At 47.9% G+C, this 13,034-nt stretch overlaps 6 protein-coding genes across 7 annotated transcripts; all 6 read right to left on the bottom strand.

Moving 5' to 3' along the window:
* Positions 1-182: 182 nt before the first annotated feature.
* On the bottom strand, positions 183-2,777 carry LOC4800372 (prolyl 4-hydroxylase subunit alpha-2). Its single transcript, XM_001357623.4, has 9 exons — positions 2,270-2,777; positions 2,037-2,188; positions 1,819-1,975; positions 1,441-1,759; positions 907-1,383; positions 766-828; positions 631-706; positions 475-564; positions 183-411 (listed from the first exon to the last, which is right to left on the bottom strand). The coding sequence occupies exons 1-9, from the start codon at positions 2,446-2,448 to the stop codon at positions 275-277; spliced, it is 1,650 nt and encodes a 549-aa protein (XP_001357660.3). The 5' UTR covers positions 2,449-2,777; the 3' UTR covers positions 183-274.
* Positions 2,778-2,968: 191 nt separating this feature from the next.
* LOC6896720 (prolyl 4-hydroxylase subunit alpha-1-like) lies at positions 2,969-5,208 on the bottom strand. Its single transcript, XM_033379052.1, has 8 exons — positions 4,984-5,208; positions 4,771-4,922; positions 4,561-4,711; positions 4,307-4,494; positions 3,677-4,254; positions 3,577-3,624; positions 3,331-3,496; positions 2,969-3,256 (listed from the first exon to the last, which is right to left on the bottom strand). Exons 1-8 carry the CDS (start codon positions 5,175-5,177, stop codon positions 3,171-3,173), a joined length of 1,563 nt encoding a protein of 520 aa, XP_033234943.1. The 5' UTR covers positions 5,178-5,208; the 3' UTR covers positions 2,969-3,170.
* Positions 5,209-5,235: 27 nt separating this feature from the next.
* LOC117183365 (uncharacterized) lies at positions 5,236-6,307 on the bottom strand. The gene is made up of 5 exons (XM_033377067.1): positions 6,123-6,307; positions 5,917-6,068; positions 5,752-5,857; positions 5,514-5,691; positions 5,236-5,262 (listed from the first exon to the last, which is right to left on the bottom strand). Exons 1-5 carry the CDS (start codon positions 6,305-6,307, stop codon positions 5,236-5,238), a joined length of 648 nt encoding a protein of 215 aa, XP_033232958.1.
* Positions 5,917-8,318, bottom strand: LOC6903739 (prolyl 4-hydroxylase subunit alpha-1-like). Its single transcript, XM_033379070.1, has 8 exons — positions 8,075-8,318; positions 7,733-8,020; positions 7,474-7,676; positions 6,849-7,426; positions 6,740-6,790; positions 6,519-6,684; positions 6,123-6,459; positions 5,917-6,068 (listed from the first exon to the last, which is right to left on the bottom strand). Exons 1-7 carry the CDS (start codon positions 8,281-8,283, stop codon positions 6,401-6,403), a joined length of 1,554 nt encoding a protein of 517 aa, XP_033234961.1. The 5' UTR covers positions 8,284-8,318; the 3' UTR covers positions 5,917-6,068; positions 6,123-6,400.
* Positions 8,319-8,343: 25 nt separating this feature from the next.
* LOC6903738 (prolyl 4-hydroxylase subunit alpha-1-like) lies at positions 8,344-10,346 on the bottom strand. Its single transcript, XM_002136701.3, has 8 exons — positions 10,120-10,346; positions 9,926-10,065; positions 9,720-9,870; positions 9,337-9,667; positions 8,844-9,281; positions 8,742-8,789; positions 8,518-8,683; positions 8,344-8,457 (listed from the first exon to the last, which is right to left on the bottom strand). The coding sequence occupies exons 1-8, from the start codon at positions 10,308-10,310 to the stop codon at positions 8,396-8,398; spliced, it is 1,527 nt and encodes a 508-aa protein (XP_002136737.2). The 5' UTR covers positions 10,311-10,346; the 3' UTR covers positions 8,344-8,395.
* A 229-nt stretch (positions 10,347-10,575) lies between these two features.
* LOC6903737 (prolyl 4-hydroxylase subunit alpha-2-like) lies at positions 10,576-13,014 on the bottom strand. 2 transcript variants are annotated; one of them, XM_002136700.3, is made up of 8 exons: positions 12,790-13,014; positions 12,577-12,728; positions 12,367-12,517; positions 12,113-12,300; positions 11,483-12,060; positions 11,383-11,430; positions 11,126-11,291; positions 10,576-11,051 (listed from the first exon to the last, which is right to left on the bottom strand). In XM_002136700.3, the coding sequence occupies exons 1-8, from the start codon at positions 12,981-12,983 to the stop codon at positions 10,966-10,968; spliced, it is 1,563 nt and encodes a 520-aa protein (XP_002136736.2). In that variant the 5' UTR covers positions 12,984-13,014; the 3' UTR covers positions 10,576-10,965. The 2 variants fall into 2 exon arrangements, with proteins under 2 accessions (XP_002136736.2, XP_033234949.1); XM_033379058.1 differs by having other exon boundaries at positions 11,383-11,425.
* Positions 13,015-13,034: the final 20 nt, after the last annotated feature.

The following is a 13,034-nucleotide window of genomic DNA, read 5'->3' as shown; positions in this document are numbered from 1 at the left end:
TATGAGAAATGAAATAAAGAACTTGGAAAGGGGTTCCCCGCTTCTGGAGGGACCTCAGGCAATCACTGCTCTTTTATTTATGGGAGGAATAGGGTGAGGCTGTACGAGTAACATATTTATCTATCAACCAATGAGCACTTATACATTCAATCGTTTTCCAAAGCAGCATAAAAAATGGTCACTTCATCACTTATTAATATCTTTATTTCCCTATAAATTTCGCATAAACTAGACTCTCATTCCTTATAGCTTGACTTGGTGGTTGGAGTGGCCCTCAGCTTGATGCTTCCTTCTTCGTCTCCTGGTTTTTAGCCAGCTCCATAATCTGAGCATAAGTGGCAAGAGAGTCATCCCACAGCAGGCAGGGACGTCGATCCGACTGCACAAACTCCCGAATCCAGCGATTTAGGACTGGAAAGCACATATATAGAATATAGAGTATAGAACATAGAGAACTCTTTCCAGAGATCTTACCCCATTTAGATCCAGCGATGATGGGGCAGGCACCGTGCTGCGTGCGGGCATCACCTCTGCCCGCTGCATGCAGATTATGCCAGAAGGCGGCTATCGAGACGGAAGTGTTTGAGTTATTAGGGGTGTTTGAAGTGAATAAATGAACTTGTTAAGTACCTGCATATTTCTTGGGACGCAGGTGCTGCTTCAGATAGGGAAAGGCAGTGCCGCCGCCCTGAGTCACATCCGAGAGCTGTTCAAGGAGATGTTCTACGTGAAAAGGCCACTCGAAGACTTACTTTCTCTACTTACGTAGAAAAGGACCGTTGCAATGCGGTTACCCATCTCGGTGGAGGAGACCAAACCATTATCGAACTGCGTGGCAGAGGGAGAGAGAGAGAGAGAGTGTCACATTGTAGTAAATCTCTATCTAAGACCAATCCAGGAACCTACGGTAGTCTCGGTAAACCAGTCCATGTGCTGGCCGTAGTGACCACCGATGCCATAGTTGGCGAACTGATGATCCTCCGCATAGTCCATGTTCAGGTTGGTCATGTCTGCCACTCGGCGGTCAATGGTCTGCAGCACCTCGTGCTCTGTTTTGGCGATGAAGGTTATCTGGCTGGTGCGCACATTGGACACCGTCGACTGGTTGGTGAGTGTGACCATTGCGCGGGCCATCCTGTTGGTTGTCAGCTGCCTGATGACGTCGATCTCGCTCTGGTAGATCACGTCATGGTAGAGCACTAGCAGGGGGTCGTGGCTCAACTCCTCCGCCTTGAGGGGCGCCAACAAGAGGAAGGGATGGGTCTCGGTCATGTACCCGCAACGCAAATGCCGTTCCTCTCGGGCTGTGAGCCTGCTGTGGCCGCTGCACGTCAAACGGTAGGCCTCGAACTCGTCCAGCTTCGAGGGATCCTCGGGTATGGGCTGAGAAAGATATGGGAAGTTGGAATTACCACTTGTAAGCGAACTCTTCTCACTTACGGCATGCTCTTCTATGGTTTTGGATTCATACAAGCCAGCTTTCACTGCATGGTTCCGCATGAATTCCTCGTAGTTTCTGGCATGCTCCTCGCTGGCTGGATGGATCCTCAAGAGCTCCTGGTAGGTGTCATTCACTCCCCGGAAGTCGGCCAACTCCGCCTTGGCCTGCACGAGCAGAGCCAGAATTTGCGGCTGGAGTTTTGGGTCCTGGAACACGCGATCTTTCGCCTCCAACAGCCAGGCGTGCGCGAGTCGCGGATGCTGATCCCTCAATGCCAATCGGGCAATGTCCACGCAGTGCTCGGAGTTCAGCTGTGTGCTAAAAAAACAAAGAAACAATGCAGCAAAGGTCGATTGGATCAATATCCACTGTCTCACCCATGGTTCACTCCATCCAAGATGCCTTTGGCGAGGTGCTTGGCCTCCAGCCTGTAGACGTACTGCAGCCGGAGCAGGCCATCGATGGCGCCCTCCAGTTCGCTGGCATCGGGCATGGAGGGACGCTGTCGTAGCTTCAGCAGCCGCTCCAAGGGCTCTGGTTAGGAAGAAGTGTGTCTTTAATAGAGTTCGAGCCGCTAAATTGATGGTTCACCCACTCTCGCCCGTGTCGGCATACATGAGGTTCTGCACCCGCCGCCAGTCCACCGTCAGTCGCTTGCTGAGCAAATATTGGTTCAGCGGACTCTCGAAGTATGCCGTGCCCCAGTGTTGCGCCTCGGTGCGCTCCTGCTCGAACTCTCGCAGCCGCCTGTCGGTGCAGATTGAGTTTTCCGAGATTCAATTAGTCGTGAGTCACGCTTGATTTGCCACGCCCCTCGCTAGCACTTACGCTCTCAGGAAATCCAATTTGCTCTGATTATCGGCAACGAACTTCTGCATGTGCTGCAGCATTTTCTGCTCGTAACCAAATACCTTGGTCATCGTGTGCACGGAGGAGTAGAACTCGGCTTCACAGGCAAGGAAAAGGCCCTGCCACAGGGCGCCCACCAACAGCAGGGGTAACATCATCCCGAAGCGATTAGATGCCGACTGAATCTACCACTTGACCCCGCACTGAATAGCGACTGAATATTACATAATTCCAGAGATGTCAGAGGTTCTGCTTCTGATTCGAAACCTGTTTTGGCACGCACTCAAAGAAAGCCCGGGGTTCAACGAGCCGGCAACTGGTTTTAGCGTAGACAATAACTAATATCAAGTAGAGAGCGAATCGAATCCACGAATCGTATCAAATCAGAAGATGGACACTCTCTTCGTAATAAGATATAAACTGGTTATTAAGCTATGATTATCTTTAGAGTTTTATATGGTAGACATACTTCCTCATAGGTACCATTCTCCTTCCTACTATTTTCAGTAGGTTTTGTCTTTTGTCGACTCGGGGATGGGATGGTCGGTGGTCCGAAGAGTGAGAATTATCCTGTGGAGGCTCCATAGGTATACACATTATTCCTTTTATGTGTTTGCTTAAGATGGACTGGGGCAGGAGCTCCTATATGGTCTCAAGGTAAGAGAGTTGCACCGAAAGCAGGCACTGTTTTTCTCATTCTAAGAGAAAGATCTTACGTATCCTTTCTCACTGGCTCCTCCAGCAGAAGATGTTGTCGGGACTCGCCAAGAGCATCATATGGTTAATGCCCCTACGGGGCTAAAAATTCTATTAGAGGATATGGCTGGAAATTTAGGAAAATTTTGTAGAGTAATCCAATTTATTGGCACATTATCTCCGCTTAGGCCATAACCATGGGGCTTTTTAGTTTCGTGTGGCAGGGCTTGGTGAACGCCTGACCATCGTCATATATCCAGCGGGTCATCACTAACAGGAAAAGAACCAAATCAAGGTAATACTTATTTGCAGATATCGCTAAAACAGTCTAAGGGAAAACCTACTCCACTTGGAACCCACGATGACGGGACAACCTGTGTGGCGTGTTCTCATATCGTGATCTCCTGAATGGGCCAGGTTGTACCAGAAAAGAACAGTTCCTGCCTGGGGGAATACGGTCACATTCAGCTCTGTGAACAAGGTGGCGCCGCCCTGGGGCACATCGCTTAGCTGTGGGATCAGACATACTCGTACTCGTATAGACTCGACAATAGGCAGTGGGAAGGAATCGTCGTCCATCATTCACTTACGTAAAATATGGCCGTGGCAATGCGTTCTCTCACTAGATAATTTCTTTCCTAGACAACCGAATGGGAATATCAATTAGATGGAGACTAAGGATATGCTTACGGAGTGCAAAGGGTCACTGTGGCGCATGAACGAGCCTCCAATCCCATAGTTATTGACCTGGAACTTTTCAGAGTTGCTAACATTTAGACCCGTGACATCCCAAAGCACCCGATCTGCTCTTCGGGTCGCCTCTGTAATGGTCGGCTCCAGCCAGACGAAGTGCGCTGTACGAGAGTTAGACAACTCCTGCGGCGCATTAAGATATTGAATGGTGGTGGCTGGATGTAGCAACGGCTCGCTTGTGTTCCGCAGGGACACCATATCGGAGTGGGTCAATACATCGTAGTACAACGCAATAAAGGGATCGTCAGAGAGAATCTCAGTCCTAACTCTCGCCAAGAGCAGAAAGGGGGATCCTCGTTTAGTGAGGTAGCAGCAGTGGAGGTGCCTGTTCCTGGGCCCCTTACAAAGCCCATTACAGCAGTGATCCTGATCGGGCACTCCTTTTGGCCTGGGTTTCAGCGGAACCTCGTACATCAAGTCTGTGCTCACTTGCTCCTTCAGCCTCAACAGACGAGCATCAAAAGGACTCAGCTTCAGAGCAGCTTCCAGGATATGCCCAGCACTCCAAGGATTTCCTGCGGGAAAATGAGAGTCGATATCCGGTTTGCGATACCTCTCATTACATACGCTGGGCGCGGTAGCTTTCTACTAGAGTTTGGGTAACATCAATGATGTTCAGAGGGACAACTGGATCCTCATTTCTGTCCTGAAGCAGCGATATGGCCACCTGTAGCCATCGCTCTGCAGTGGGGTAGTCCTTCATTCCGATGCTGTACTCCGCCAGCGAGCGACAGTCATGGGGGGAAAAACTAGAGCTGGTGGAGATCGAGTAGCTCGAATATATGTACATATAGGATGTTGCTTAACATCGGATCACTTACTCGTACTGCACGTCCGAGAGCAAGCCACTCGCCATATCCTGGGGCTCCAGGCCATACACACTCCTCACTCTTTCCATACCCAGAAGGGCGTCTGCGATATCATCCTTGGTCGGGAGATACGCACTGGTTTCCCTCATGTACGCCAGTTGTTCTGAATAGTATACATAACACACTAACGGCCTACGACTACGGTATGGGATCAAAACTAACCTTGTCCTGGGTCCCCCGATAGGTAGAGCTGCCACTTCATCCAGTCAGAGTGCATGTGTCGGATGAGCGAGAAACTGTTGACGGGATTGGACACAAAGGCCCTTTTGTCCTCCTCAAAAAGAGCATGCACTTTCTCCATGTCAAGCAGAGCTCTAGGGGATTTTTAGAGGATTAATATTTCGAAATCCCCAATTCCCCATTCGCTCTACTCACTCTTGGATTTTATGCAGTTTTATTTCCAGGTGGTACACATAGTACTCCAGGTTGAGAACCAAATTTCCTTGAAGTTCAAGATACTCGCGCAGCTTGTATATCGACCTGGCGGGATGCTCCCTAGACTGGGCATTCGAAAAGCTGTCTAAGCCGGCGAGCACTCCCACGAAGAATATTATGGTACTTCTTCTCATATTGGGTGTGTGACTGGAAGCTGCTGCTTTGGGGGGAAAACTCACAGTCTTAAGGGGTTCATGGGGCTATCAATTCGTCACTCTTCTAAGAATAATTGAGATGATTCGAAATGGTATGATACAATATTTATTTACATTGAAATGTTGTATTTTGTATTTGTATGCGACATGCATTTATCTAACGTCAACGCGGGACATTTCCTGGTCGCAACTTGCGCTGATTACAGAGCTGATTGCGAAGTACAGCATCATATGTATTACTTAGAGTTTGTAATATAGCCACAACATCTTTTTTAACAATTCAAAAATCCAAAACAATTTGTTAATTTTTTTTACCTTTTTATAGAGCTTTTGCACTTCACTTTCTTTGACCACGCTCAGCACTTTGTAGAGTTCCTTTTTGCTGGGACTGAGTTTCTGGTAGCCGGATAGTGTCACATTCAGCCACATCTCGGCGAGATCGGGGCGCTCCTTGTCGTATGCGAAGGTAGCAAGCTCCAAGGCCTCCACCGGACTGTATATGGATCTGTTAAGACTCTTTCCTCGCTCAATTCTATCGATTTCTTGCACTTACTCGAACGGAACTGCTGCCATGGGTTCGTGGATGAGATCTTGCATGGCGGTACCATATTCTATTCTGGAAATTTGGGGCATTAGTGCACGGATTTCAGAGATTTGCTCTAAATAAAGGGAAGAGATCTTGATTAATGGAGAGCGTTTGTATGTTTGTGGAGTCTACCTCTGCCTAGTGACTGCTCCATGAGCCTACGCCAAGTCGTCCAGTCGAAGTGCATGTGGTGGATCAGAGAATAGCTTTGGAGGGGATTGGCCATATACTGCTCCCTGTCGGGTTCCGCATGCGTTTGCTTCACTCTCATCAAAGCAATGTAACTGAGATTGGATTGACTAAGGTCAGGATTTTTTCTACTTCAATGTGGCACCTACCGACGCATCAAACTGATCTTTTTCTGGAGCACACTGCTGTAGTCCACCATTTGACTTAGAAGCTTCTCCTCCACATCTATCAGTCCTTTAATGTCCAAGGAAGAACCCTTCCCATCGTTTGCCTCCACCCAAAAAAAGTAGGAAAGAGCCGTCAGAACGATTCTTACTCGCAGAGAAACCCACATGATTGATGTTAGAGTGCGATTCTGCGATGAATAGTGTCAAAGCGAAGCGTGGCTAACAGAATTCTGTATTAGATATGGGTATAAAAGGAAGTACTATCGATTACACGGTCTGCGGAACGGCTGCGACAGCTCGTCTATCCATTTGACCAGGGCTGAAACAGAGAGAAAAGTGCATATGGGCTTCATTATACGTTCAAGAGAATATACTTACCCCATTTAGATCCCTTGATTATGGGACAAGAAGTATGGACGGTGCCTATTTCGCCCTGTCCTCGATCGTTGAGGTTGTACCAGAGAAGAGCATCACCTTGTCGTGGTTGAACGGAGATATTTAGACGTGGAAAGAGAGTGGCACCACCTTGGGGAACATCACTGAGCTGCGGGACACGACAACTAGAGTGGTTTTCAATCAAAACTCGACATTTAACATACATAAAAAAGAACGGTGGCTATTCGGTCTCCTCCTCCGCGATGCTCGGGAGCCTAAGGAGGAAATCATAGATCAGAAATGAGTCCAATTCCGTTACCGTCGGGACTTCACCTGTGGGGTCTCAAAGTGGTCGGTGTGGGGTTTGTAGTGGCCTCCGATCCCGTAGTTGATCAGCTGGTATACCTCCGAGTTCTCCATCTCGAAGTTTGTCATGACCCCGACTCTTCGTTCTAACCGCTCCATGACCGCATTTTCGTGGGACGCGAGCCACACAGAGTTCGAGGTACGTCCCGAGTCAATAAAAGGCCTCACCTTCAGATTGTTAACCATGACCATGGCCCGACGTTTCATGTGGGGCTTGGATAGATTTTTCAACGTCAGCGACTCCAGCGGTGTGATGACGTCGTGGTAGAGCACCATGTAGGGGGAGAGTGAGAGGATCTCCGTCTTGAAGGGAGCCAGCCGGAGGAAGGGCGCGGCTGTGGTGTTGTAGCTACAGGTCAAGCGGTGCATGTCCCGATACGGACAGCCCCCACGACAGCAGAGCTGTAAGCCAGTCAGAGGAGGATTGGGCTTCTCTAGCGGAAGATCGATAGTGCTCATCATCCGCATCTCTACTCGATCGCGAAGTCGCCGTAGGTAGGGTTTGGGATCCCGATCAATGGCTTTCAAAGCATCCTTATAGCGATCTGATTGTCATTAGGAGAGATTTGTGTCAATTGATTGCAAAACTCACTTAGATGCATGAGGCCTTTGATGTACAGGTTGTTCGCTTGGGAGACATCAAATCCAAGTATCTGGTAATTCTCTTTTGTCTGCTCTGATGCCTGATCGTATAGGCTAAGGGTCTCTTCCAGCCAAGTCACCGCGTCGTGGTATCTGTGCTTCTTATATATTGCTCGAGCCACGGTGAAACACTCGAGGGTTGAAAAGCGTGTCCTGCAAAGGACCTCGAATGAAGGAGGAAAGGGTCTTTCTTTTATGGCTGCACCTACCCATGATGAACGCCATCGAGCAGGCCTCTGACCATATCCTTGGGCTGCAGCTGATAGGTCTTCTGCATCCTGTGAATACCCAAGGAGCCTTCTTCCAAGTCCCAGGCACTGGGATAGTGGGGCCGCGACTCCTTTAGAAACAGCAGCTGACTCCTACCTAAGGGCTGCTCCATCAACTCCAGCACGTGTGCCCAATCCTTGTGCATGTGCCGAACGAGATGAAAGTAGTTTAGGGAATGGTCCTCGAGGTTGACTATATGATCATGCTCCATCATGTAATCTGCTATCCTAGAGGGAGGGGAGGTTGAAACCCGGGCTTACAAAACAGAACCCTAGACCCACCTTCGTATGAGTTTCATCCTAGCTCTCAGAACGTCAATGTAGCTGTTCAGCTGGAAAAGCAAATCCGCATGGAACTCCAGGAGATCCTCCATGCTAACGATTGAAGTGGAATAGAATTGATCCACCACTTCGCTCTCTTCCAGCTTCAGGGCGCCACCATTGCGGACAACAACCAAAATCGACAGATAGAGAAGACTTCTGCTCAACATTATCTCTGGAATGCCACTGACTGAAGTTTCAATAGAGAAAATAAAGCTAAGACAGGGAAATCGATTGGTCATGAATCTGACATGGTTTCCGTTCAACGAAAGACTTTATTCACTACTCTCTTAGGCAAGGCCGTCGAAATAGTTGGGGTTGCTGATTTACCCACTTGGTCATCACTGTTTGGGAAGAAATACATTATTGAATCAATCTTGTTTCTCTTTTGAGGTTAATTTTACCCCATCTGGAGCCGACAACGACGGGACAGGCCGAGTGAATGGTCTTTTCCATGCCTTGCCCCTTGTGATCCAAGTTGTACCACATCAAGACTGCTCCCTTCTTGGGAAACACCGACAGATCGAGTAAGGGAAACACTGTGGCGCCCCCCAGAGGCACATCACTCAACTAAATGAAAGAGAGATTCATAGAAACTCTTCCCAAAGATGAACAACAGGTTACTCACGTAGAACAATAATGTGGCAACGCGATCGGGGAGTTCAGGATTAGAACCCTAAAATAAATTCGATCAGGTTGGTTTTGTTGGTTTAAAGTATTAAAGTCTTACCTCAAAGAAGTCGGGGTGGACGGCATAGTGGCCGCCAATGCCGTAGTTGAGAACCTGAAAGTCCTCCGATCTTTCGAGATCCAAGTTAGACATGTCCTCTGTCAATATGCCCATCCTTCGTATTAGATTATGGCTAGGGTCCAGCCAACCGGCTTTTGTGGTGCGGTTTGGATCTTCAGAGTGTTTCTTCTCCGTTGCATTGTAGGTTACGGCCCGAACCAAGTCCCTCTGTGCCATCAACTTCAGTAAAGACATTTCCCTATCCGCAAGCACATCATGGTAGAGCACCACGTAGGGATCAAGTGATAGCAGCTCCATTTTCAGGGGTGCCAGGCGGAGGAACGCTGTTGCAGTGGTATTGTAAAGGCAGTAAAGTCGGGATCCTCGGCGGCACTCTCTAGAGCAGCAGTCCAGGAAGTCATCCTGGTCTTCAGACTCCTAAATGATAGATTAATCCGCATTACTGGCTTTTCTTTGCGGTTCCTCCACTGACCTGTTCCTGGGGCTCTTCCCCAATGCGATGGCTCATTTCCAGCCTAGTGAGAGCCCGCTTCAAGTTGTGGTTCTTTGGATGCCTCTTTAGGGTTTCGATCATCGTGGAAAGAGGCCTTTCCTTGTCCTCGCTCAAGTTATTTAAAACCTCAACATACAGTTCATACAGGTTTTCCGCAGACAGTCCCTGCTGTTCATACAAATCCCAGTAATCCTCATCCGCCTGGTATAGATCCAGGGCCACAGAGATCCAATCTTTTGCCTTGGCATAGTCCCCCCATTTCGCCAAATACTTGGCAATGGTATAGCCCTCAAATGGGGTGGTGGAGTAACTGGAAATTAATGAGCACTACTATTCTTATTCGAATGATTTCTTCCACTCACTTGTGCTGCACTCCCATCAGGAGTCCCTTGGCCATATCAGAGCCATTTAGATTGTAAATGGTCTGAATGCGCCACAGCCCATTAAGGGTTTCCTCCAAATCCTTGGTAGTCGGTAAATCAGAGTAAAGAAGGCTTATACCTGTAGCTTGAGCTGTAGAAAAACATCGCTTATGAAAAGGTTCTTCGATGGGTTGAGGAGCACTGACCTTCACCCGGCTGCTGCTCCAGATACCACAGAATGTTGGGCCAATCGAATTGCATGTGTCGCATGAAGGAAAAACAAGACGGAGGGTCGTGATCCATCCTTTGTGCGCGAGCTATCTTCTCTTTCATGATCTCAACATAACTGTAGGGCCATGGAAAAACTGTTAAAGGCTTAGTCTCATGAAGTTTCACTCACCTGTCTATAAGGTCCACCCTCTGCTGCAACTTATCCGCGTAGGCCTCTAGGTGGTTGATCAGCACTTTATTGTGGGTCATTAGCTCTCCCAGATCGTATATGGACATGGCATAGTTCTTGTTTAGCTTCCTTAAGGTCGCACCGGGAAACCAAAGGTAGATCAAGCACAGGAAGCACTTCAATCTTCTCATTTTGAAAATTACGTGTATACTAAACGTTTGTTTATGAGTTTAAAGAAACTACTAACAAGCGGGAAATGCATTTTTCTCGCCTTGATATCCATCACCCACTAATAGGTTTCATAACTTTGTTAGCTTTAATTTTGTAAATCCGGCACTCGAAGAGTAAAGGGGCATATTAGATTTGTGGTGAAAATGGGTGTGTATAACGCCCAGAAGGAAGCGTTTCCGACCCCATAAAGAATATGTACATACACAAGTAACATACACATGTACATACAAATGGAAACGGATAAGATATTATATAAAAATCACCCTAACGACTCGACCGATTTGACGACATTTTTTTGACAAAACATCAAATCGTGTCTTTTGTGAACAGCGATACCAAAAGACATATAAAATACATTGTATTAAATACATAAATTTGTACATATGTATGCTGGGTGTAAAGTACTTCGGGTATGATCACTTCGAGCTTCTCTGAGTGCATCCATATATTGTTGAAGGTCGAATGTAAGATCTCTTTCCAGGAACATAAATTATTCGATCGTCCCTATACAACTGGCCATTTTCAAACTGAAATCCGACTATGGGAAACAAAATAAAAATTTCACGCCATACAATTTTTGTAGAGTAATCCAATTTATTGGCACAATATCTCCGCTTAGGCCATAACCATGGGGCTTTTTAGTTTCGTGTGGCAGGGCTTGGTGAACGCCTGACCATCGTCATATATCCAGCGGGTCATCACTAACAGGAAAAGAACCAAATCAAGGTAATACTTATTTGCAGATATCGCTAAAACAGTCTAAGGGAAAACCTACTCCACTTGGAACCCACGATGACGGGACAACCTGTGTGGCGTGTTCTCATATCGTGATCTCCTGAATGGGCCAGGTTGTACCAGAAAAGAACAGTTCCTGCCTGGGGGAATACGGTCACATTCAGCTCTGTGAACAAAGTGGCGCCGCCCTGGGGCACATCGCTTAGCTGTGGGATATACATATACATATACATACTCGTACTCGTATAGACTCGACAATAGGCAGAGGGAAGGAATCGTCGTCCATCATTCACTTACGTAAAATATGGCCGTGGCAATGCGTTCTCTCACTAGATAATTTCTTTCCTAGACAACCGAATGGGAATATCAATTAGATGGAGACTAAGGATATGCTTACGGAGTGCAAAAGGTCACTGTGGCGCATGAACGAGCCTCCAATCCCATAGTTATTGACCTGAAACATTTCAGAGTTGCTAAGATTTAGACCCGTGACATCCCAAAGCACCCGATCTGCTCTTCGGGTCGCCTCTGTAATGGTCGGCTCCAGCCAGACGAAGTGCGCTGTACGAGAGTTAGACAACTCCTGCGGCGCATTAAGATATTGAATGGTGGTGGCTGGATGAAGCAACGGCTCGCTTGTGTTCCGCAGGGACACCATATCGGAGTGGGTCAATACATCGTAGTACAACACAATAAAGGGATCGTCAGAGAGAATCTCAGTCCTAACCCTCGCCAAGAGCAGAAAGGGGGATCCTCGTTTTGTGAGGTAGAAGCAGTGGAGGTGCCTGTTCCTGGGCCCCTTACAAAGCCCATTACAGCAGTGATCCTGATCGGGCACTCCTTTTGGCCTGTGTTTCAGCGGAACCTCGTACATCAAGTCTGTGCTCACTTGCTCCTTCAGCCTCAACAGACGAGCATCAAAAGGACTCAGCTTCAGAGCAGCTTCCAGGATATGCCCAGCACTCCAAGGATTTCCTGCGGGAAAATGAGAGTCGATATCCGGTTTGCGATAGCTCTCATTACATACGCTGGGCGCGGTAGCTTTCTACTAGAGTTTGGGTAACATCAATGATGTTCAGAGGGACAACTGGATCCTCATTTCTGTCCTGAAGCAGCGATATGGCCACCTGTAGCCATCGCTCTGCAGTGGGGTAGTCCTTCATTCCGATGCTGTACTCCGCCAGCGAGCGACAGTCATGGGGGGAAAAACTAGAGCTGGTGGAGATCGAGTAGCTCGAATATATGTACATATAGGATGTTGCTTAACATCGGATCACTTACTCGTACTGCACGTCCGAGAGCAAGCCACTCGCCATATCCTGGGGCTCCAGGCCATACACACTCCTCACTCTTTCCATACCCAGAAGGGCGTCTGCGATATCATCCTTGGTCGGGAGATACGCACTGGTTTCCCTCATGTACGCCAGTTGTTCTGAATAGTATACATAACACACTAACGGCCTACGACTACGGTATGGGATCAAAACTAACCTTGTCCTGGGTCCCCCGATAGGTAGAGCTGCCACTTCATCCAGTCAGAGTGCATGTGTCGGATGAGCGAGAAACTGTTGACGGGATTGGACACAAAGGCCCTTTTGTCCTCCTCAAAAAGAGCATGCACTTTCTCCATGTCAAGCAGAGCTCTAGGGGATTTTTAGAGGATTAATATTTCGAAATCCCCAATTCCCCATTCGCTCTACTCACTCTTGGATTTTATGCAGTTTTATTTCCAGGTGGTACACATAGTACTCCAGGTTGAGAACCAAATTTCCTTGAAGTTCAAGATACTCGCGCAGCTTGTATATCGACCTGGCGGGATGCTCCCTAGACTGGGCATTCGAAAAGCTGTCTAAGCCGGCGAGCACTCCCACGAAGAATATTATGGTACTTCTTCTCATATTGGGTGTGTGACTGGAAGCTGCTGCTTTGGGGGGAAAACTCACAGTCTT

Source organism: Drosophila pseudoobscura, chromosome 2 (genome assembly GCF_009870125.1).
Source record: "Drosophila pseudoobscura strain MV-25-SWS-2005 chromosome 2, UCI_Dpse_MV25, whole genome shotgun sequence".
In the NCBI taxonomy this organism is placed as follows: domain Eukaryota; kingdom Metazoa; phylum Arthropoda; class Insecta; order Diptera; family Drosophilidae; genus Drosophila; species Drosophila pseudoobscura.
The sequence above is the reverse complement of the archived record's forward strand: the minus strand, read 5'-3'. Positions and strand labels throughout refer to the sequence as shown.

What these genes read in the sequence shown, in the direction of transcription:
- LOC4800372 (XM_001357623.4), bottom strand. Translation starts at nt 2,448, where the DNA reads ATGATGTTACCCCTGCTGTTGGTGGGCGCCCTGTGGCAGGGCCTTTTC. An exon ending in TTGGATGGAGTGAACCATGG is followed by an intron (nt 1,760 to 1,818) that starts GTGAGACAGTGG and finishes TTGTTTTTTTAG; the next exon opens with CACACAGCTGAACTCCGAGC. An exon ending in AAACCATAGAAGAGCATGCC is followed by an intron (nt 1,384 to 1,440) that starts GTAAGTGAGAAG and finishes TATCTTTCTCAG; the next exon opens with CCCATACCCGAGGATCCCTC.
- LOC117183365 (XM_033377067.1), bottom strand. Translation starts at nt 6,307, where the DNA reads ATGTGGGTTTCTCTGCGAGTAAGAATCGTTCTGACGGCTCTTTCCTAC. An exon ending in AAGATCAGTTTGATGCGTCG is followed by an intron (nt 6,069 to 6,122) that starts GTAGGTGCCACA and finishes ATCCAATCTCAG; the next exon opens with TTACATTGCTTTGATGAGAG. An exon ending in TGCAAAAGCTCTATAAAAAG is followed by an intron (nt 5,263 to 5,513) that starts GTAAAAAAAATT and finishes AATTATTCTTAG; the next exon opens with AAGAGTGACGAATTGATAGC.
- LOC6903737 (XM_002136700.3), bottom strand. Translation starts at nt 12,983, where the DNA reads ATGAGAAGAAGTACCATAATATTCTTCGTGGGAGTGCTCGCCGGCTTA. An exon ending in ATCGGGGGACCCAGGACAAG is followed by an intron (nt 12,518 to 12,576) that starts GTTAGTTTTGAT and finishes TATACTATTCAG; the next exon opens with AACAACTGGCGTACATGAGG. An exon ending in ACAGTGACCTTTTGCACTCC is followed by an intron (nt 11,431 to 11,482) that starts GTAAGCATATCC and finishes TCGGTTGTCTAG; the next exon opens with GAAAGAAATTATCTAGTGAG.
- LOC6903738 (XM_002136701.3), bottom strand. Translation starts at nt 10,310, where the DNA reads ATGAGAAGATTGAAGTGCTTCCTGTGCTTGATCTACCTTTGGTTTCCC. An exon ending in GGAGCAGCAGCCGGGTGAAG is followed by an intron (nt 9,871 to 9,925) that starts GTCAGTGCTCCT and finishes GTTTTTCTACAG; the next exon opens with CTCAAGCTACAGGTATAAGC. An exon ending in CTGATGGGAGTGCAGCACAA is followed by an intron (nt 9,668 to 9,719) that starts GTGAGTGGAAGA and finishes ATTAATTTCCAG; the next exon opens with TTACTCCACCACCCCATTTG.
- LOC6903739 (XM_033379070.1), bottom strand. Translation starts at nt 8,283, where the DNA reads ATGTTGAGCAGAAGTCTTCTCTATCTGTCGATTTTGGTTGTTGTCCGC. An exon ending in AGGATGAAACTCATACGAAG is followed by an intron (nt 8,021 to 8,074) that starts GTGGGTCTAGGG and finishes CCCTCCCTCTAG; the next exon opens with GATAGCAGATTACATGATGG. An exon ending in ACCACTTTGAGACCCCACAG is followed by an intron (nt 6,791 to 6,848) that starts GTGAAGTCCCGA and finishes TTTCCTCCTTAG; the next exon opens with GCTCCCGAGCATCGCGGAGG.
- LOC6896720 (XM_033379052.1), bottom strand. Translation starts at nt 5,177, where the DNA reads ATGAGAAGAAGTACCATAATATTCTTCGTGGGAGTGCTCGCCGGCTTA. An exon ending in ATCGGGGGACCCAGGACAAG is followed by an intron (nt 4,712 to 4,770) that starts GTTAGTTTTGAT and finishes TATACTATTCAG; the next exon opens with AACAACTGGCGTACATGAGG. An exon ending in AGAAAGCTACCGCGCCCAGC is followed by an intron (nt 4,255 to 4,306) that starts GTATGTAATGAG and finishes ATTTTCCCGCAG; the next exon opens with GAAATCCTTGGAGTGCTGGG.